The sequence below is a fragment of the Polypterus senegalus genome, chromosome 10 (assembly GCF_016835505.1).
Source record: "Polypterus senegalus isolate Bchr_013 chromosome 10, ASM1683550v1, whole genome shotgun sequence".
NCBI classification, from domain to species: Eukaryota; Metazoa; Chordata; class Cladistia; order Polypteriformes; family Polypteridae; genus Polypterus; species Polypterus senegalus.
In genome coordinates, this window is record NC_053163.1 from 140,763,685 (window position 1) to 140,786,232 (window position 22,548).

The 22,548-nt window shown below is 36.0% G+C and overlaps 1 protein-coding gene across 3 annotated transcripts in view; it reads left to right on the forward strand.

Moving 5' to 3' along the window:
* The window catches only part of si:ch211-129c21.1 (uncharacterized protein LOC563087 homolog), an 82,009-nt gene that overhangs the window by 35,147 nt on the left and 24,314 nt on the right, over window positions 1–22,548 (forward strand). For all 3 annotated transcript variants that reach the window (XM_039766878.1, XM_039766880.1, XM_039766879.1), the window contains exons 6-9: window positions 3,076–3,175; window positions 14,776–14,886; window positions 17,670–17,827; window positions 19,856–20,028. In XM_039766878.1, coding sequence (XP_039622812.1) covers window positions 3,076–3,175; window positions 14,776–14,886; window positions 17,670–17,827; window positions 19,856–20,028 — 542 coding nt within the window. The remainder of the gene's footprint in view (window positions 1–3,075; window positions 3,176–14,775; window positions 14,887–17,669; window positions 17,828–19,855; window positions 20,029–22,548) is intronic.

Sequence of the window (22,548 nt, forward strand, 5' to 3'; positions counted from 1 at the left end):
CAATTATGATATTTAAGCCTGTCATGAATTGTGATTTTACTGCAGAAAATTTTATTTATTTATTGGAAACAGATTATTTTTTCATGAAAATATAAATGAAAGAAAATATGGCAAAACAAAAAGTATACAGCAATCTGTGGACAGCCACTAAATGGAGAGTAAATACAAATCCATGTAAATGAAGGGGTAATCGTACAGTTAAACTGATAGCACCACATTATATGCATTTCCTTAGAAGAGGTCTAAATGTTGCAATTGTCTATATATTTATTATAACCTGTTGCAGGTGGCGATTAAGCTGGACATATCTTCATTTAGATGACAGGTTTGGTGGGAAACACATTCACAAGCACTTATAAAGAAGCAGGCAAGTTATCACAAGGCACACAACTTGTACCTAATAACATTTTAACATTCAGACAAACCTTTTTGCTGTTAAGTCAACATTGATGTTTTATTATGTATACATTTTGGCCATAGGAAATAGATATGCAAACAGAGAAAGTAATCAGTGTGGAGAACTTTTGCATGATCCCCTTTTGTAGGACAGACTGGCATTATCCATTCAGGTCTACCTGGAACACAGGTCCTTGGCTTAAAAATCTTGGGCCAGACAGTTTTAATTTCAGCTAAAAAGTCAGTTTCCGTGACAAGGCCTTTCTTCGGAATGCAGCCTCTGTGCCTTATCTTACAGGATGACAAATCGCAGACCATGTAACCCTGAGACAGCTCTTCAAGGCACCATCTGGACACTCAAGTTCAAACAAAGTGCCTTAATTTAAATTCATGGCAATCTTGATGGAAGAAAGTTTGCTCCAATAGTTGACCAAAATAGGATGGGATAATGTGCACCCAAGAAACCAATGACCGGACTCTATTTCTTCCTTTGAAAACCTTTACACACCCCGCGTCTGGGCTTCCTCTATCAGTTCACAGTAGCAAAGACCCAGTGCTTATAGGGTGTGGCCGTAACAAAGGCTAGAGAAATCCCATTTACTCCAAAGCATAACTGATGCTGGACTGGAAAAATGAAAAACTGTCCATAAAAAGAGTTGGATGAGGGGTGTCAGTCCAAACCATGCAAGAGCAGAGGAAGACCATATGTAAGACCACGCATTCATATTACTAAAAACCAGCTGACTCTGCAGATGTGATTTTTGCTAGTAACAAAAGAAACATCAGTGTGTTTGAACCTCAAAAAGAAACTGCACTACCGCATAGAAGCAGAAGATATGATGAAGGAAAAGAGTTCCTTAACAAGGATAAGTGTGCTGAAGATTCTTCCATCCATCTGGAGAAAGCCAACCAGGAAAGGAATAAAGCATTGCTTCCATCAAACCATAAATACACCTGCTTTGATTCTGAAAAGTATTACTCGTAACTTAGTATTTAGGATAAAGCCAGCTACCATAATATGATATTGGTGTCACTGTAACTATAAGGTAATATACTTGTGAAGGATAAGTTTATAAGTTTCTTCCTAAATCCAGTAAGAAAGTGCAGAATAGAATCTCGCATGTACACACTCACACACAAAAAGGTCTGGCAGGAGGGTTTGGTAAGCCAGTGCAGACTAGATGTGAGTAAATAAATGCTATGATGCAGGCACGAGAAACATAAGAATTACCTTAACAATTTATTAATCCTGACCACATGAATTGAAAAATCACAATTCAAAAGTTGTGCACCTTTTTGTATAGGTGAATAAAAGTTCAATTAATAATTTTATGTTTTGTATACACCTCTCTCTCTTTTTGTGTGTGTGTATATGTGTATATATATATATATAATATATATATATATATATATATATATATATATATATATATATATATATATATATATATATATATATATATATATACACACACACACATACTGCTCAAAAATTAAGGGAACACTTAATCATTACAGTCTAATACTATGTCAGTGACTACAGGTGCACTGGAGAGACAACAGCAAGTCAAACCCCAAAAAGGGAAACGGACAATTGCTCTCTCTTTATCCTTCCTGTCTGATTCTACTGTGATTTTTTCATTTTGCTAGTGTTCTTGTCACTACTGGTAGAATGAGGCAGTACCTGCAGCCGATTCAGATTGCACTGGTAGTCCATCTCCTCCAGGATGGCATATCAATACGTGCTGTCGCAAAAAAATTCAAGAGCATGGAGAATATACCAGGAGATGGTCCAATCTCTTCACATTTCTAGTATCCCAGCAGGAAAGTTAAACAAAGATCCCTCAGTCAACGTACATTAATTTGGGCCAACTGGGTGGGTGTCTTATTAAATTACTTGAATGTCAAATGCAAAACTGATAATTAACTTAATTATCTAACCAAGTGATCAATTCAACCTTCCTTTCCTACATTATTTTGGCGTCCCTGGGTAGGCATATTGTTAATTGTTTTAAATAACTACTTGCATCGCAAATGGAAACACTTCTAATTAATGAATTGAATGATCACTTAGTTCAACCCCTTTTTTTACATACTGGATAGACTTAATCACTAAATGTACTAACACCAGTCTCTTTCCATGAAAGACAAAATAGTGTAAGCATAAACATTTATTAATATGTGCTTGTCAGTACTGAGTTTGCTGCCAAAAATCCTGCTTAATTGCCTAATCTTTTGAAGGCTATTTATATAAAAGTTGCTGTCTATAGATAGGATAACAAAGTAGTGATAAAACCCTCTGTAGGATTATGATAAAGTTAAGATGCACTTTCTGTCACTGACATGGGTTTAATTTCAAATATTTTCATGCATACTTCTTTGGCTTTCTGTGTAAAGATTATCAATACACAGTATAATATACCTCAAGACCATCGTGGTACATCTGTGCCATCAAGTCAAAACTAAAACAAAAAGCTAAAACCCATAAAATTTTATCTTCCTTTGACTATTATTTATGGTTGTTTAGGGATTTTTGGATCTATATTGATGCTTTTAATCTTGGAACAGCTGCAGCAGGTATGTGGAACAAGGAAGCAGGGGAGTTTTATTTCCTCAGTAATGGTAACTCATCACGTTTTTATTTGGTATAACACTATATATTGTTCTCTGTTTAAACAGGATATTAACAATGGCCAGTTACAGCTTCTTGGACCACCTGAGGAAGGTAAAGGAAAATGTCCTTTTGACCCATTTCAGAAGTATTCATCTGTCATGGTTGGTATGTACAAATTTTGTTTTCCTATCTTTCCCATAATCTAACATTTGTACAACCAATCACAAAACATGTTCAATTAACACCCCTGTATCGATGTGATTTTTCTAAGACATTTTGTTAGAGTAATTAGTCATTGTTAAGAGTTAGCATTGATGTACACACTGCAAATGAATTCTCTTCCCATTTATGTTTGGCCTCTGTTGCTGTCAAGGTAGGCTGCAGTTTCCTGTCAAACTTTAATGCTAATAGCTGGTTCAACAGGTGGGTTAATTCAGTTGTGTACATGAATATGGTATCCATGTGTTTTTAAATAATTTGTCTTTTTTGTGCAAAAATTATACCTTTAGAGTTGACAGACCATGTTTTATGTATGTCATTCCTGGAAAAAATATTTTTTCAGGTTCTTTTAAAAACCATGCTGCCTGCGTAATTGCCAAATGATCATTTGGGAATGGAATGGCAGAGATATGCAGCTGCATTAATATGTTTGTCATAGATTTCATAAAAGTTCTTTCTTGGCTTTTGCAGTGGGACTGAAATGTTAGCACTAGAAACATCTTAATATGGATTAACATTAACTTTTTTCATTACATTTATAACCAGTAACAAAGTTCATAAAAACACTAATATAAATATGAGGAACTTTCACATGTTAAATTTAATCAAGCAGTTCATCTAATTAATCACAGTCTCAGACAAATGTTTGGCAGGTGTTCAATTTTCCCATAATTTGCTGAAATATGTTTTCGCAATTTAACATCATTTAGAGTATGGTAGCAGTAAATACCATAATTTACAGGCTGTTGATTTGCAGTCTTTCTGTATAGCCTTCATTCAGTTATATCTACAGTGTCAGATACTCATGGGCAAAAGGAGTATCAATCTATACTAATAAAAGGCAAAGCCCTCACTCACTCACTCACTCACTCACTCATCACTAATTCTCCAACTTCCCGTGTGGGTGGAAGGCTGAAATTTGGCAGGTTCATTCCTTACAGCTTCCTTACAAAAGTTGGGCAGGTTTTATATCGAAATTCTACGCGTAATGGTCATAACTGGAAGCAGTTTTTCTCCATTTACTGTAATGGAGATGAGCTTCAACGCCGTGGGGGCGGAGTTTCGTGTGACATCATCACGCCTCCCACGTAATCACGCAGTACATAGAAAACCAGGAAGACCTCAAAAAGCGCTGAAGAAAACATGCATTATATAATTGAGAAGGCAGCGAAACAATAAGAAGCGAGCGAGTGACATATACAACCATATTCATGAGTTCTGCTACTGGAAACAAAGCACGATGTAAACCTACACTTTAAATTAAGTTCATAGACAGGCTGCCGCTGGCGTTTGTAATTTAGTGCCTGCCCATATAAGGCCGTCCGTCAGCGGCAATCCAATAGCAAACTGCCACGGGTAAATATTCACGGGTGAAGGACTGTGCTTATGGAGAGGAAGATGAGATGGTCAGGGTGGTGTTTGACACAAACTCAGCGAAACTGCGAGAGAAAGTTTTAAGTGCCAGGACTAAGGTAACATTAAATACAGCCATGGACATAGCACGAGATGGCACCAGCACAGCTGGGAACCTTCGATGCATGTACACCGAGTGGCTCACGTGAACTGACGCAGTGCACAGATAAAAGGCAACAGTTCCAAAGAGCGCTGAACAAAAACCGAATTACACAATTGAAAAGGCAGCAAAAAATATGAAGCGTCTCATACATACAAGCATATTCATAAATCCAACTACTGCGGAAACAAAGCACACGTTGGAAAAAGTCAATGTCCGCTAAAGGAAGACAGTGTAAAAAACCGTGCATGCAGTGTGTCAGGTCTCAGATAAAGAAGAAGACGAGCTGTTTATTGATGCAGTAAGAAACGAATCGATGAATGAAACCTGTCATCTTTACAACGATTGACAAACACGGAATGTAACTTGAACACAACACATCCTACAAATACGAACCTGATTGAAAGAAATAATGATAATCAAATCCTTGATGACAGCAACACTCAGTAACACTCACAAAACAAATACTGTATATTGACAGTCATGTTACGTTATTTTTAAAATGTTCCCTTTTCTTTTCTAGCTTTTTAACACACTACTTCTCGCTGCGATACGCGGGTATATATATATGTATATATATATAACCCGATCTACATACTCGAATAATGGATACTTTATTCGCCATCAGTGATTGTTTTGGTAAAGCCATACTCAGTGTATTCATTAGATGAGCGGTAAAAAGTAAGGGCAAGGGAGGATGACTTATTGAGGCATGCAGGCTGTAGTCGCGTCAACTCTATCTGAATTGCGCGATCACATTTGAAAAATATATCTTTTCAAGTTCTATTTAGTCCATATGTGTCAAACTCAAGGGCCGGGCCACATCCGCCCGGCGTGTAATTATATCCGCCCGCAGATCATTTTATATACTGTATTATTGTTATTAAAGCCGGGTATATGAAGCGCTGGTAACACAATAAACTACAGATCCCATAATGCAGCGCTTCAGCTGCCTTGCCTAACACTTACCGAGTTAATCAAGTTATTGCGAAGCTAGCTCACACGATGCTGAAGAGAAAAGTTGATTCTGAAAATAGAGCCTTTAAAAACCGATGGGAGGCTGAGTATATGTTTACTGAACCCGTGTGTCTCATTTGTGGAGCTAATGTGGCTGTAATTACAGAATTTAATCTAAGACGGCACTATAAAACAAAACATCAGGGTAACCTGAAAGACCTGAATGCAATGCAGAAGATACAGAAAGCAGAAGAATTAAATAAGAATCTGACACTTCAGCGGACGTTTTACCCGTGCACAATCACAAAGTGATTTCAATTGAGCTGCTTTTATGGGAGACACAACCACTTGCCCCACTTTCCCTATTACCAAGTAATGTTAAACCAAGTCGTCACTACGGTGTTCCCAAATCGCACTTTGCTGATAAACTGAGCGCACTGAGTTTGCACGCTTTGGTGACTTTGAAGAACAAAAAGTCCGTCTACATGCGGCTCGAACCTTGTGCATGTTTGGTAGCACATATCTGTGTGAGAAGCTCTTCTCAGTGATAAAGACTAACAAAACAGCACACAGGAGTCGCCTCACTGATGAGCACCTGCAATCCATCCTGAGAATCTCCACAACACAGAACCTCACACCAAACAGAAACGAACCTGTTGCCAAAAAGATGCCAGGCGTCCAGCTCTAAAATGACATATGAGCAAAGACAACTGAATGATTTGATTTGTTATTGCTGAAAGGAACACATTTTATTTATATTTCTAGGTTTTGTTATGCAGCATGTTCATATTTGAATTTGTATAATTTTGACAGGATATATTTTTATGGAGAGCAAAATCTTTTGGGATATTTAAAATCTAAGTTTATTTTTTATAAAATATAAAATTACATAAGAGTAAAGAAATTTGAATGTTTGTTCTTTTAATGTTTACTTTATTTCTAACTTGTATAATTTAGACAGGATATATTTTTATGGAGAGCAAAATATTATAAGTTGTTTAAGGTTTGAGTTGATTTATTCAGGAATAATATTCCTGTCTGTTTTACCATTCCTACCAAAGATATTTCTGTCGACTAAATAAAAATTCCTTCTATTTAAAATTTAAATAGAACTTGAACAAATCGATAGTTCATAATATCCACGCAGACTTGCACGTAAGAGCTGGTGTCATCCGTTTTAACAAACAGCGTATTGCACTGATACGAAATAGCTGTGTGTGTATATATGTAGATATGTATGTATATGTATATATATGTTTATATATGTGTGTGTGTATGTGTGTGTGTGTGTATAGATATGTATATATATATGTTTGTGTGTGTAAATATATATATATATATATATATATATATATATATATATATATATATATATATATATATATATATATATATATATATATATGACAACAACACTCATCACTCACAACAGTGACAAAACAATTACATTGACAATCATGTTACGTTATTTTCAAAATGTTTCTTTTTCTTTTTCATTGCTTCTTTAACACACTACTTCTCCGCTGCGAAGCGCGGGTATTTTGCTAGTTATAAATACAAGATGAGAGACACTGTTCTAAAGGAAGCAACATCTGAAAAGGATTTAGGAGTTTATGTTGACACAAAACTTTAATCATCTAAGCAATGTACAGAAACAATTGCTAAGGCAAATAAAATTTTAGGTTATATCATTGAAACTGTTGAACATAAACCAAGAGACATTATGATCAGACTATATAATGTACTACTGAGAACATATCTGGAGTACTGTATGCTGTTCTGGTCACCACAGTATGAGAAAGACATAGTAGCACTTGAAGCTGCGCTGAGGAGAGCGACCAAGTGCATCATAGGACTTAAGGAGATGTCCTACTTTGACAGACTCGTAGAATGACTCCTGTTTAGTCTCAAGCACAGAAAACTGGGGAGGGGGCGGGGTCTAATCCAGTTTTTCAAAATTCTCTAAAGGTGTTGATAAAATAGATCCAGTAGGCTTCTTTCAACTTAACTGTGAATCACATACTAAGACACCATTGGAAATTAAGGGGAAGCTGACATTAAGGCGAGTGAAGACAGATGGCACTTCTGTTTGCAAAGGGTTCTGGGAATCTGGAACAAACTACCAAGCCAATGAGTTAAAGTGGAAGCACTGACACCCTTTAAGAGATACCTGGATGAAATATTGAGATACTTTAGCTGTTAGCTAAACAAAAAAGCTTATTAGACTGAATGATCTCTTCTTGTTTGTCAAATTTCTTATGTTCTATATCTTAGGGTAGTTATACAGACATTGTCTTTTAGGTGGTTAGGATGTTACAGATTCCTAAGCCACCTTAGAACACCATATATTATAGTTTAATAGAGCATATTTGATAGTGAACAGAGCCACTATAAAATCAAAGCATAATAAAATACTACAGTGAAACGGTTAACTGATGTGCTTAAAAAATGATTGTAGGCAACACCAGTAAACCCAGCCTACTGAAATGGTGGCCCAGCCTGAGGTCCCATCAGAAACACAGAGAAAAACACATTTTGCAAGCCCTCAGAAATTCCTACATGAATTCCTACAGTAGTACAGACCATGAATGCAGTATGCCACATAGCTTAATGGCATTGAAACCCACAATGCAGTGTGGTGTTGTATGTCTGTCCTCCTACGTGACATTCGGTTCCTGGCTGCAACAGTACCCTTCTAGTGTGTCTAGAAGTGGTGGTGGTGGTAGTGTGTGATACAGTGATGATTTTTTTTTTTTGGGGGGGGGGATTAATGTGGCATCAACTGCATATTAAATGACTTCTAATCATTTGTGTCCTGAGTCTTCATTGTATTCCACTTTCATCAAGTGTGTGCGAACGTGAGTTTTCACAAATTATTACTCCAATCAGAGCCTCATTACTGACGAGCAGTGTCTCTGCACTTCTCTTTATACGAATTGTTGGCTCCCCAAGCTCACACACTTTGTTTGACCCTGCAAGAGTCATGACTGTTACGAGGATGGCTATCAGCCATTGACACTCAAAGCAACAAAAGAATTAGAAAGACTTGGACTCACAATCCCTCCTAACCCATTAACAGCTGTGTTTGGGGTTCTTCCAGAGGGGTTTAAAGTGGAGAAAGACAAACAAATTGTGATTGCATTCACTACACTGTTGGCACGCAGACTCATTCTGATAAACTGGAAGAATCCAAACTCTCCTCTTTTAAGTCAGTGGGAAACCGATGTGTTATATTATTTGAAATTGGAAAAAATACTCAGAGGATCTGTACAGACTTTTTTCAAAACATGGCAGGATCTAATCAGTAATATTTTAAAATAAGTTCATAAAGCACAGAGAATTTTTTTTAAATTAGGTATGTTTACAAGCCTTAAATTTAACGTTATTTGGCTTGCTCTCTCTCTCTCTCAGGGGTGGGGATCGATCTGTTCTTAACTCAATTTTTCTTTTTGTAAAATCTTGATTGCTTTGTATGGATTGTAATAAAATTAATAAAAAAAAAAAAAAAAGACTAAATTTGATGAAGACATGCAAAAATTATGGAATTTTATTTACAATTCAATTAAATTAAGCACTGATTGCTTTGTGGGGCTATATAACAACATTTTTTTGTAGAATGTAGAGCTCATTATTAACCTGTGGTTAATATTCCTTTATTTCAGTTATTCTGTGTTTGTAATCTTAAACTATCAAGTACAATATTTTACAGTGCAGTTTATCTATGCAGGTGGCAGTCCAACCTGCATGGAGTTTGTGAAGCACTTTTAGTAGTGAGTAATGCGCTTTGTAAATGTCAAGAATTCATATTTTTAGTATACTTAACGATTTGTCAGTTTTATGTTTTAAATGTTGTTTTGTTTATTTGGTAAAAAAAAAAATATGTAGCACTAGATCTCTTGGCCTGTATATACCATCGCAGTACCTCAGACTTTATCCAAACGCAGTGTATGCATACCGCCAACTTATGTTTTTACAAAAAAGGCACTGCTAATCACACATGTGGTTATTTAAAACAAACCTATGTTTCCACAGTGTACAGTAGAGTATTCATGTGTGTTAGTTACTGTTATCACTTGTTGCGAGATTGTACACTGATGGCTTTGATAGCATTGACAGTTCTTTTTTTATTCTGTTAAATGCACTTTATGATGTTCCTAGGTCATATATGACCAAAATATTTATTTTACTTCAAAAGTAATGTGGGCGGCACGGTGGCGCAGTGGTAGCGCTGCTGCCTCACAGTTAGGAGACCCGGGTTCGCTTCCCGGGTCCTCCCTCGTGGAGTTTGCATGTTCTCCCCGTGTCTGCGTGGGTTTCCTCCGGGCGCTCCGGTTTCCTCCCACAATCCAAAGACATGCAGGTTAGGTGGATTTGGTGATTCTAAATTGGCCCTAGTGTGTGCTTGGTGTGTGGGTGTGTTTGTGTGTGTACTGCGGTGGGTTGGCACCCTGCCCAGGATTGGTTCCTGCCTTGTGTCCTGTGTTGGCTGGGATTGGCTCCAGCAGACCCCCGTGACCCTGTATTCGGATTCAGCGGGTTAGAAAATGGATGGATGGATGAAAAGTAATGTTATTGCATATACTGTGCATTATTTTGTTTTTATGCACTTTGACATATGGCTAGGTCAGATATGACCAAAATGTTTTATTTTTTTTTATTTCAGAAGGGGAAAAAAGCATTGCTTCCAACCGCAGATTCTGTTCAGTTATAGCTTTATTGTTTTTTATGCACTTTTTGATGTACCTATGTTAGATGTGACCAAATTTAAATTTTTTTAAATTTAAAATTGCTTCTTTTCACTAAATTTATTTGTATTGGTTTAAAGTTTGTTATTATCTGCTGTTTACTGGCCAGTGAAAATGTCTGGCCCAGCTAAATTTCTCAGTTTGAAAATCTGGCACAACTGAATTTTTAACTGAATAGCCCTGCAATAGACCTATACACTGAAGAAACAAGAAAATATATTAACAATCTATCTTAAGGGGTTAGTCAATGTCTGTAGGCTGTGGACTTGGACATATTCTCAGAAAAATAGTATGTCCTTTTTTACTGTTCATTTAAATACCTTTTATTGTATAATGTGACAGATGGATAATTGGCACCTTGTCACACCCCTAACAAGCATAGTAAAGATAGCAAGTAAATTGTCATCATCAGCAGTGGCTCGGTGGGAGAGCTTGCTTTCGGATGACAAAAAATTCCAGTTAAAGGAGACTGGGTCTAACTATACAGAAGATTAGATCTAGCTCTCTAATGGGATTCTGTTATAATAATAAGTTTTCCTCTTTTGTAATTGCAGCATTAGAACAATCTAGATGAGAAAAGGCCATTCAGCCCAACACAAATTGCCAGTCCTGTCCACTCAATTCTTTTAAAAAAAATATTAAGGACCAAATGTCCTCAGTAAGATGGAGCTCATCGTCCAACTGAAGAGGACTTGCATTTAAATTCTATTTTACATAAACATCAACCTACCTCTTTTTCTGTTCTATCCTTCCTAAAAATGTGTATCCCTCTGTGTTATACTCATCCTCATCTATGTTATTTAGACAGGTTTCCATTATTGCTATAATATAATAATTATGCTCTGCTACATACAACTCCAACTCATTCGCCTTATTTTTGAACCTTCTCACATTAATGCAAGCTATTTGTAATGTGCTACTCCTACATTTAAATGTTAGGTTAGAAATTACATTACTACTCATTATTATTTCTGCACTGTTCTTTGTTCCTCCATGTATAGTTCTAAACCTGGCCTGTCCTAAACTCCCATTTTCCTAGTTTAAACAATCCTCAACTAACCTCCTCATATACCTCCTCAATACATTGGTGTCCTCTGGTTCAGATGTAACCTGTCACAGTGGAACAGATCCCATCTGTTCCAAAAGGAATCCCAATGCCCAATAAACTTATACCCTTCTACCCTGCACCAAGATTTGAGCCATGCGTCAAGCCTTCTGATTTCCTCAGTCTTACCTGGACTGGCGGAGGTCACGGGCAGAACTTCAGAGAAGAGTACCTTGTCGGTTCTGCTCTTCAGGCTGGCACCAAACTCTTTCAATTTGGATCAAGAGCTGACAGACTTACCCACACTATGCAAGACTGTCTTTTAGCAAACCTGCATTTCAATCCCCTTACTGATCGAGTCCCCAACTATCACTACACTTCTCTTTCTAAGAACTGGTTTCCGTTGGGGCGCCTCATCCTTGCCTACCACCTCAGACTCATTAGACACAATGTCCTGCTCTGCAACAACCTGAAAACAGTTTGACACCTCTAATTCTGGGGTTGATGCCCCCCAGACAGTGTGCACCCTTTACCATATGCCTTGCGACTGTGACCTACATATCTGTACCTGTCTGGTTTGGAATCTCTTCCCGTGCCACCTTAGGGGTGCTCACTATCTCTCTAAAGGACACCTTGGCCAAGCCTTCCAATTCTTTACTACAACGCAGGCCAGCCAACTCCTCCACCAATTCAGCGACCCTGAGCTCAAGGTGCTAGATCAGCTGGCATTTCCTGCAGATGTAGCCCTCATAGTCCTCCAAGTCATCATCTAAAAAGTCCAAAACCCAAAAGTCCAATCTAAAAACTTTCTTCTTGTTTTACAGTCCAGACAAGGCTTCTTCAAAATTGAGCTGATACCCCTTCACTCAGCACGACTAACCTGCAGTTGTCTCTTGCTATATGAACTCTATTTTACCTACTGAAGTGAAAAAAAATTACAAATGAGAGGTCATTGTGCATCATCCTCCCTTTATGTGCATCTGTCCAACAAAACCCTTTTAAGATACAAATGAAACATTTTGTGGCTCACATTGCAAAGCAACCAAAATGAAGCAAGCAGGTCACTAGAAGAGAGTTTAATAAACATAGAATAGAAAATAACTATGTTAAAAAAATAATCCAATAAACTTTTCAATCATCCCTCTGTAATGATACTACCTATCTCATATCATAGGATTACCATATAAAGTAATTGCTTATTTATGTGACCCTAGCAAATCAGTCCTCCTATTTGGTCAGCCCTGAAAAAAGACTTAAAAGGCAAACACTCCCTTTGAAAAAGTAATTTCATTAAAACAACACGATATTATAGAAAGAGGCACTTATATTTTGTCCATAGTCCTTTTTAACACTTATAAGGTCTCAAGCTAAACTTAAGAAACCTAGGTGGCTTACTGTTCTTGGAAGCTTGTATAGATTTTATGATCGTCACACGAAGTGTTTGATAAACACAACTACAATGATGCAGTAGTAGTGCGAGATTAAGATCATGTAAAGCTTTTTTACTTATTCCAAAGCAAGCACATTGAAAAGAGAATTTGTGAACATGTGAAAGAATAATGTTAAAATATATACTAACCAATAGTAACAAATTACAATTGCTAAAATGTATTTGTTGTCTGAAAATTGGATATGCAAAGGTGACAAAATACTTTGGCAGAATTAATGAAAGAAATATGCTACCAGTCAAAAGAGGTCATCCAAAATTTTTTGTGTTTTTAATAGAATTGATGCATTATTTATCAATTGGGGATGGAGGGGGGGGTGAAGGTCCAGATGCACAACTTTATAACAAGAGAAGGATATCCAAATCTCTGGTTTGTGAAACGAATGCATTACTGGTCCTCCGCTGACATCTTTAAAAAATATGCCTAAGAAAAAGACAACTAAAGGATCTGTAAGGCATTTGTTGCTCAAACTACACACTCCGATGTACTTATCCAGTTATGCAGTTGTCCATATAGGTCTTACCTTTTTTCTATCCTGAGTAGATCCAGTTCTCCTTCTTCTCTCTCAGGACAGTAATAGACACCTGTGTAATCTTGGCAATCAGTCACATGGATCAACCTTTAGTTAGCAAAAAAAAATAAATAAATAAAATAGACTGACACATTTCTTGAGAAAACTGTTTCATTTTTGACATTTTTTAACCCAGAACTGGACTTTAGGAATGCCGGTACCTTGCAACACAAGTAAACAGAATAACTAGCTTCAGTGATGCTAATGCAATTAGTAAGGTTTCTCTAATAAGTGATTATTATGTAAACATGGGGTGGAGTGGTGGCTCTGAGGCGAAGGATCTGTTCTGGTATCCAGAAGGGTGCCGATTCGAATCCCCATCACTGCCAAAAGAGATTCTACTTTGCTGGGCCCTTGAGCAAGACCCTTAATCTGTAATTGCTCCAGTGGCGCTGTACAATTGCTGACCCTGTGCTCTGACCCCAAGGGTAATGTGAGAACTAACAAATTCCTAATACAAGTAATTGTATAAGGCGAAATAAAGAAGAAAAAAAAAACATGACTAATTAAGGATAAGCTAAGGAAGTTTGCCATTAGGACACCAAAGAAATTGCTGCTGTAATGTGACTTTACATCCATATGTGAGTAGTAAAATAAAAATTAGTAATTTCAAACAGTAATAGACATTATACACACTAGTAAGGTATCCATTTCTATCAAAAACATGAACATTTCTGGGTGACTGAAAATTTTTAATTAGTAGTTAACTGTAAATGGCTAAACATATATTCATGTCACTACATTTTTGAGAAATAGCCTTCCTCCAATGAATATTGATTTTTTTACACCTGAGCTCAGGTTATACATTAGCCTTTCACACTTAAAACCCAGGTCATAGCCCACCCTGGGACAAAGCCTTAGAGGTGCCCATGAGTAAATTGGAAGAAGGAAAAAAATAATGTTTCTTTTTGTTTTGGAATATTTATTGAAAATACTGCACTAAATATATATGTAATGTATACACAACTAAAGATGTTTTTTTAAGTACTTCATTTGAGTACTTCCCTCAAGCAGGTGTCTCCAGTCCACACTGTTTACTTGTAAAGATCAATTTTTATTATTGATTTCATACATGTTGTAAAATGTCTTTAGATAAATTTTGTCTAACTTTTGTACTTAAAATAGGTTTTCACTTACTGTATATTGACTTTTTACTGAAACAAGCACTCTGTCAGAATAGCTAGTTTCATCTATTTAAAATACCCCTTAGCTTAAGCAGGATAGCTAACAGATTATTGCAACTAAACTTAGTTTCAATTTGTTCTAGATAGTGATCTTTATACAGCAACTTCTATCAACTTTCTTGGTTCAGAACCTGTGGTTACACGCAATTCAGCAAACTCCCTCCGAACTGAATTCAAGCCCTCTTGGCTAAATGGTAAGCATGCTGCTTTGACTCCTATTGCTAAGTGTAATTTTTGCTGTTTTTTTTTGTTTCAATTAAAATGCATGCTGAACTAAGCACGGAGTCTTACTAAAACCTAAAATTGTTGTGAGATTTTTTTTTTTTTTTTAATCATCATTGAGCTTCAAAATTAAATAAGTGTTTCTCACCTTTATGGTACCACAACCTAGCTTTGCCTTTTAAAATTCACTGACAACCCAGCAGTAACGATTGCAAACTGCCCCTTTGGTGAAAATAGTGTGACCCATATTGAAACAAGCATGATTTGAAAGGTGTTGGATTGTTTGGTCCCTTTTGGTGAAATAAGAGATCCATCTTAAAAGGAGAGAACTTCCAGAGGTTAGGAAGAGTAAACAACAACAAAAGCATTTATTTATATAGCACATTTTCATACAAATCATGTAGCTCAAAGTGCTTTACAAGATGAAAAAAAGAAAACAAAAAAATATAAAAATAAGATTAGGCAATACTAAGTAACAAAGAATAAAGTAAGGTCCGATGGCCAGGAGGACAGAAAAAACAAATTAAAAAAAAAAAACTCCAGAGATGACTTACATAGACAGGTTAAAACCACTTTTGCAGCAATTGTGCCTTTTGAGAAAAAATTACTTTTCATAGTCAAAAGTGATAATACAGATAGATCCAGGAGCAGTAAAATATGAGATTACAGAGGAATATTTAAATACAAAATCCTAGAGAATTAGAATCAAAAGACCAGAGGTGAAGGAGCAAAAAGCAAGTCAGGAGGCCAGATACTGCAGTAGAGAGGTTTTGGTAGGAAGCCTTAGTTAAAGTACCATAAAGTATGGAGCCTGGTTTCTTTTCAGGTGTAGAGCAGCAAAACCTAGTGAAGAATGAAGGAGGAGGGTGGAAAACAATGATATATCACACATCCTTAGGACAGATCTGAGTTGAAGTTAGAAAATCAGTGAGGCAATGGACTACAAAACATTGAACTAAGTGGAACAGGAAGAGCACCAAGGGGCCAAAAATGCTGTTTAGTATCATGAGAACTATATATGTTTATTGGGGGGAAAACATGTAACCACCAGTTCTAAAAGCCTTGGTGCAATAAAATGGGTGTCAGGGAGAGGGGTGGAGAAGAGGGAGCATAGTATTCACAAAATTAAACTTGGGATAGGCGACATAAGGAGTGATCAGCTGGTATAAGTTAGTCAAGGGAAGAAGAGCGGACATTGTCCAATTTGTTTTATATTCAGCCAGTAACTCAAAATGATTAAATAAATTAACAGTTGGTAGAATAAATGGGGCATTGCCCAGGAAAAAAAAACAGAAGATCAACATATGAGGATATCATATGGTGTGTATTGTGAGTGGTTAAAGGAGTGTTCTAATCAGATTTATGGAGTATGATTGTGAGACAGTAGTGAAAGGTTCCAAAGAGAGAGATTAATAAGTTAAAGGAAAAGAGACTTGTCTGGTATCTTTATAATGTATAAGCAAAAGGGTTGGGAAATATTTAGGTTTGTATTGTGAAGGCAGAAGCAGAGGAGTAAAGAATTTTAGGCCTGTTTCTAAGCCATCTTCTTATTCCCATTTCCTTCCAAGACCTGGTGCAGAAAGACACCCAGTTCATCCAATCAGATGTACTGTATTTGTTGCATCCAGTGAGAGGAGGAAGCAGGACATGATATATTGTTGATTGATTTTTTTTTATACAATCAACCAATAAAGAGTTAATTGAGTAGCAAACAATATATATATATATATATGTTATATATATATATATATATATATATATATATATATATATATATATATATATATATATATATATATATATATATATATATATATATATATATATATATTTATATATATATATTATATATATATATTTTATATATATATATATATTTATATATATATATATATATATATATATATATATATTCACAAAAAATTATTGTGGATAACACAAACACCTGAAATTGGTGTCATTTTGTTACGGAATTGTCTCTAATTCTTTCAAAGTAAAGCATCAATATCATGTCGTGTTTTTGAGATATTGTAGTTAAAAGGTGCAAACATCAAACTTTTAGTAAGGCTGTCTCAGTTTTAATTTTTTTCTAGATATTTATTCATAGAAAATGTCAAATTTTATTAAGCTTATATTCTAAGTTAGACTACACAAATTAAATAACTACAAAGGTTTTTTGAAACAGTTACGGTGGTTTTCGCTATATATAACTTTAATAAAAGCTATCCAACACTAATTATAAATAGTCTGTTCCTGGAAATAATGTGCAAAATGAGAAGACAATATCAAAAAATCCCAGTGTTACATACAGCATCTGGAAGTAGTATGACCCTGATTGAAAACTTTCAATTATTATTTTTTATACTCCTATTGTAATACACATTTAAATATGAAAAGCACATCCATAGTTTTTAGAGTACTTGGTGATGATGTGACATTTCTTTCTGAGCAAGCTTGTTCTTCTCGCTAATACTGTGAAAAACAAAATAAACCCAAATGTTCAAGTTAGAAACATGGAACAGAGCATTTTCTTTCATATTCTCAGCCATGCTAAGTAGTGGTTGCAATTGCTTCTCTTACAATTTAAAAATTCTTAATATAGTTATTTCCATTTTCACAAGAGAGAGATCAAGTACAATATGCCATCTGAGAGATTTTAGAAGCAACATTTTTTGTGAACGTACAGTACCAAAATGAATACCCATTTTTTCAATGTACAGTACTGTAATGTTATGCTGTAATTTTTTTCCCCCAGAACCAAAGTTCATTTATATGGATCTTGTAGAAGAAAGTCATAATAACCCAGAAGGGGAAGAAGAGGATGACAAGATTTACTTATTCTTTAGTGAGACAGCTGTGGAGTATGACTTCTATGACAAGCTGTTGGTATCACGAATTGCACGAGTATGCAAGGTCAGTCTGAGCAACTGGTTTGAAAACACAGCCAGCATCTTATGGTTAATTGTTTTTACTTTCATAAACCGGGAACTACAGTTCTCGTGCAGCAGTGTAGTGTTGGTTAAGGCCTTGGACTTCAAATCCTTCCACTGACACTGTGTGACCCTGTGCAAGTCACTTCACCCTGCTGTGCTCCAATTGGGAAAAGAAAACAAATGTAACCAATTGTGTCTCAAATGTTTTATAAGTCGTTTTGGATAAAGGCATCAGCCAAATAGATACAGTGGGGAAAATAAGTGTTGAACATGTCAACGTTTCTTCTCAGTAAATATATTACCAATGGATCTATTAACATGAAATTTTCACCAGATGTTGGTAACAACCCAAGTAATCCACACATACAAAGAAATCAAAACAAATAAGTCCATAAATTATGTGTAATAAAGTGAAATAACACAGAGAAAAAGGCATGGAAGGCCAAAAAACAAGCTGAAATCTGTATTTAGAAAGCAATTCTTCCCCCAATCAGTGCAAATTAATATCAGCTAGTTTAGTCCTAATTGATGGTAAGGTTTCTCAATAACAAGGTGTCACACAAGAAGCATCTCATGATGGGTAAAAGCAAAGAGCTCTCTGAAAACCTTCACAACCTTATTGTTGCAAAACATACTGATGGCATTGGTTACAGACCTATTTCTAAACTTCTGAATATTCCAGTGAGCACCGTTTGAGCCATAATCCAGAAGTGGAAAGAACATCATTTCAAAAGAATAATCAGAAGAGTTGTTCAAGAGCCGTGGACCACTTGTGGAGAGCTTCAGAAAGACCTGGAAATAGCAGGTACAGGTGTTTCAAAGAAAACAATAAGTAATGCACTCAATCGCCATGGCCTCTATGCACGTTCACCATGCAAGACTCTACTACTGAGGAAAAAGCATGTTGAAGCTCATTTAAAGTTTGTTGCACAACATTTGGACAAGCCAATGAAATACTGGGAGAATATAAAGTTATTGTCTGTTTTTACCTGCATTTTTATCACTCTTTAATATTGTTTTTTTATCAGTATTTTGCTTTTGGAGTATGTGAATTTCCCCTTGGGATTAATAAAATATCTATCAATCGATCAGATGAATCCAAATATGAACTCTTTGGATGTCATTGCACACACCATGTTTGGAGGAAAAATAGCACTGCACATAACCCCAAAAACACCATACCAACAGTGAAGTTTGGAGGTGGGAACATCGTGGTGTGGAAATGTTTTTCAGCCTATGGTACTGGCAGACTTCATATAATTGAAGGAAGGATGAATGGAGAAATGTATCTTGATAAGAATCTGCTGCCATCTACCAGGATGCTGAAGATGAAACAAGGGTGGACATTTCAGCAAGACAATGATCCCAAACACACAGCCAAGGAAACTCTCAATTTGTTTCAGAGGAAGAAAATAAAGCTGCTAGAATGGCCCAGTCAATCACCCGACTTGAATCCAATTGAAAATCTATGGAAATAACTGAAGATCAGAGTTCATAGAAGAGGCCCCTGAAACCTTCAAGATTTGAAGACCTAAGCAATGCTTGCAACTAGTTTCTCCATGCAGGAGACATCTTAAAACTGTCATTACCAACAAAGGGTTTTCTACTAAGTATTAAATAAATTTCAGTAAGCGTGTTCAATACCTGTTCCCTGTGTCATTCCACTTTATTACACATAATTTATTAATTTTGTTTTTATTTCTTTGTATCTGTGGATTACTTGGGTTGTTGCCAACATCTGGTGAAAATGTCATATCAATAGCTCTATTAGAAATATATATACTGAGAAAAACATTGACGTGTTCAATACTTATTTTTCCTGCTGTAAATGTAATGTAAATATAAAATCTAACTGGCAGATTAAAATTTTTGTTTGTGCTGTAACATTTGTACTTCATTGAAAGAAGGAGGGATTTTATCTCATTTTATGTGGGAATCTGTTGCACTGAAAGTAAAGATATGTCATATCTTTTTTTTTTTTTTTTCTTTTTTTAATGCATTTTGTTAGGGTGACCTTGGAGGACTGAGAATCCTACAAAAGAAATGGACTACATTTCTAAAGGCAAGCCTTGTGTGTTCTGTGCCCGATCTGAACCTCCAATTCATCATTCAAGATGTATTTATGCTGAAATCTGCTAACTGGAGGGATACTATCTTTTATGGAGTATTCGTTCCACAGGCGTACGTAATCTTTTAAAATTTGATTTAAAAATTTAATGGAAACAATGCAGTGTAGTAGTTCAATGCCAGTTCTTCCAATTACAAAAATACAAATAGGGCTGTATAAAACAGTTTAAAATGGGATGGTTTAACTCTTCACTATGTATTTTATGAAAGACAAGCAAAGGTTTCTTTGACATTAATGTAGAGAAAGGAGTATCCCATTTCTTTATGTCATTAAAATGTTATTTTGCAGTTTAAAAACAAATGCAAGCAATGGAATAGCCAGTGTGTTTGTTTTTTGAGACAGCATTGTCACTTAAGGGAAAAAACAATTATTTACAGTAACTTTAGTTAAATAGTTTTACAACATAAAATGAAGGTATATGCCACACAAATTCGTTTCACTTAATTTCATGGTACAATTTTATGCCATTTTCAAACTAAATTTTTAACCTTCATTCACTAGAGGTGTAATTAACTCCTTTTCATGTTAAGCTCTATTTAACCAGAATTTCTTTTAGTTGTTTAAAGTCAATCATGTCATTTTAAGACTTTGTTTAGTGAGTTCCAATATAATTGGCTCAAAGTAGTTGTGTTTGTTTGTTTTCTTGTGCTTGTGTATGTAGTGTATATATAGTGTACCAGTATTTGGCAGGGGCTCTGTACCTACCCACTTCTCGTAGGCTAAATTAGGTAGACATTATTATCCTAGAGGGAAATTTGTTTGCCTGTAATTTGCCTCTGGGTCGTTCTTGCTGTAACGTTTGCCATGCAGCATTACTAAGGCAATAGTCACATGGTAGATTAGGGAGCATAATTAAAAGAAACAGCTTGGTAAAACTTTTTTGTTCGAGCATTGTAAATCCTGCCTTTTGAAAAAGTTTCTTTTGGGTGTGTTCCCAGGTTTCTTGAGTCCTGATAACTTAGTATATAAATCACCCTTGTTTTCTTATTCTGATTTGTGATTGTATTTAACTTTTTTTTTTTTTTCCTGTGTTTGCCTGTCTATTTTGACACCATTCCTGTGTCTCCGATTGCTGCATTTTGATTTCTGCTTTCAAATAAAAATAATTTGTCTTTTTTTATCGTTTCATTTTGGCATAATGTTTTCATCTCATCATAATCTAAATACCAACCAAGGCATTAGCTACCAATTGCATTTTACAGGGTGGTATGCTGCACTGTAGTCTACATTTGTGCAACCTTGTGGGTTAGTTGCACAATTACATCCATCAGGTGTTTAGATTAACACCACAAACTTGAAACAGCTGTAGAAACTGTGCTGATCAGAATATAAAAGGTGTATGCCTTCATGTTTTTGAATCTGCCACCTCTATCATTTGCCTGCGTGCCAGCAAGTTCCTTTGCTTTTGAAATTATAATGCAGGAAACAGCAATACATTTTCATACAGAATGTAGTTCACGGTACTATACAAAAAGTGAAAGATACAATTACTAAAATAAATAAAAATTAAATGGAAGAGTCTGTAACAGCATAAATTATTGTTCACTATAGGCATTTTTAAGTCTTTTTGCAAAAGTCACAATCCAATTTACTAACATATGATGTGATCAGATGTCTAGGTACGAGTGGAAAATAAAAGCTTCTTAAATTGATCTTAAATTCAAAAGCTCTGTCTTATGTGAGTGCGTTTAATGTATGGAATGTGTGCTGATTATTCTGGAAGTATCTGTTTAACAATGTTTTATCAGAAAATGCATGTGTTTTGCTTCTTGTGAATAAACAACTGAATAATTGACATGTGGATTATGCAATACAGTGGAACCTCGGGTCACGACCATAATTTGTTCCAAAACTCTGGTCGTAACCCGATTTGGTCGTGATTAAGTAAGTAATTTCCCCCATAGGATTGTATGTAAATACAATACAATTAATCTGTTCCAGACCGTACGAACTGTATCTATACTAATAAAAGGCAAAGCCCTCACTGACTGACTCTCTGACTCATCACTAATTCTCCAACTTCCCGTGTAGGTAGAAGGCTGAAATTTGGCAGGCTCATTCCTTACAGCTTACTTACAAAAGTTGGGCAGGTTTCATTTCGAAATTTTACGCGTAATGGTCATAACTGGAAGGTATTTTTCTCAATTTACTGTAATGGAGTTGAGTTCGAAAGCCATGGGGGGCGGAGTTTCGTGTGACATCATCACGCCTCCCACGTCATCACGTGAACTGACTGTCAACGAAGTCCGTAGAAAACCAGGAAGACCTCCAAAAAGCGCTGAAGAAAACATGCATTATATAATTGAGAAGGCAGCGAAACAATAAGAAGCGAGCGAGTGACATATACTACCACTATACTTGATCACTTTGTAACTAAGTTAAAATTGCAGGTGAAGGGGTGTGCTTATGCAAATTCTGAGAGACTGTGTTTGTGGGGGATTGACAGTTAAGGCGGGTGGGGGAGTCGCGTCATCATCTCCCCTCCCATTTACCTCATTTTGCTCTGAGCTGAGCTCCGCGGCTAACGCCATCTTCCGAAGCAACTTCGTCACACTGCCACCAAATACTCAGAA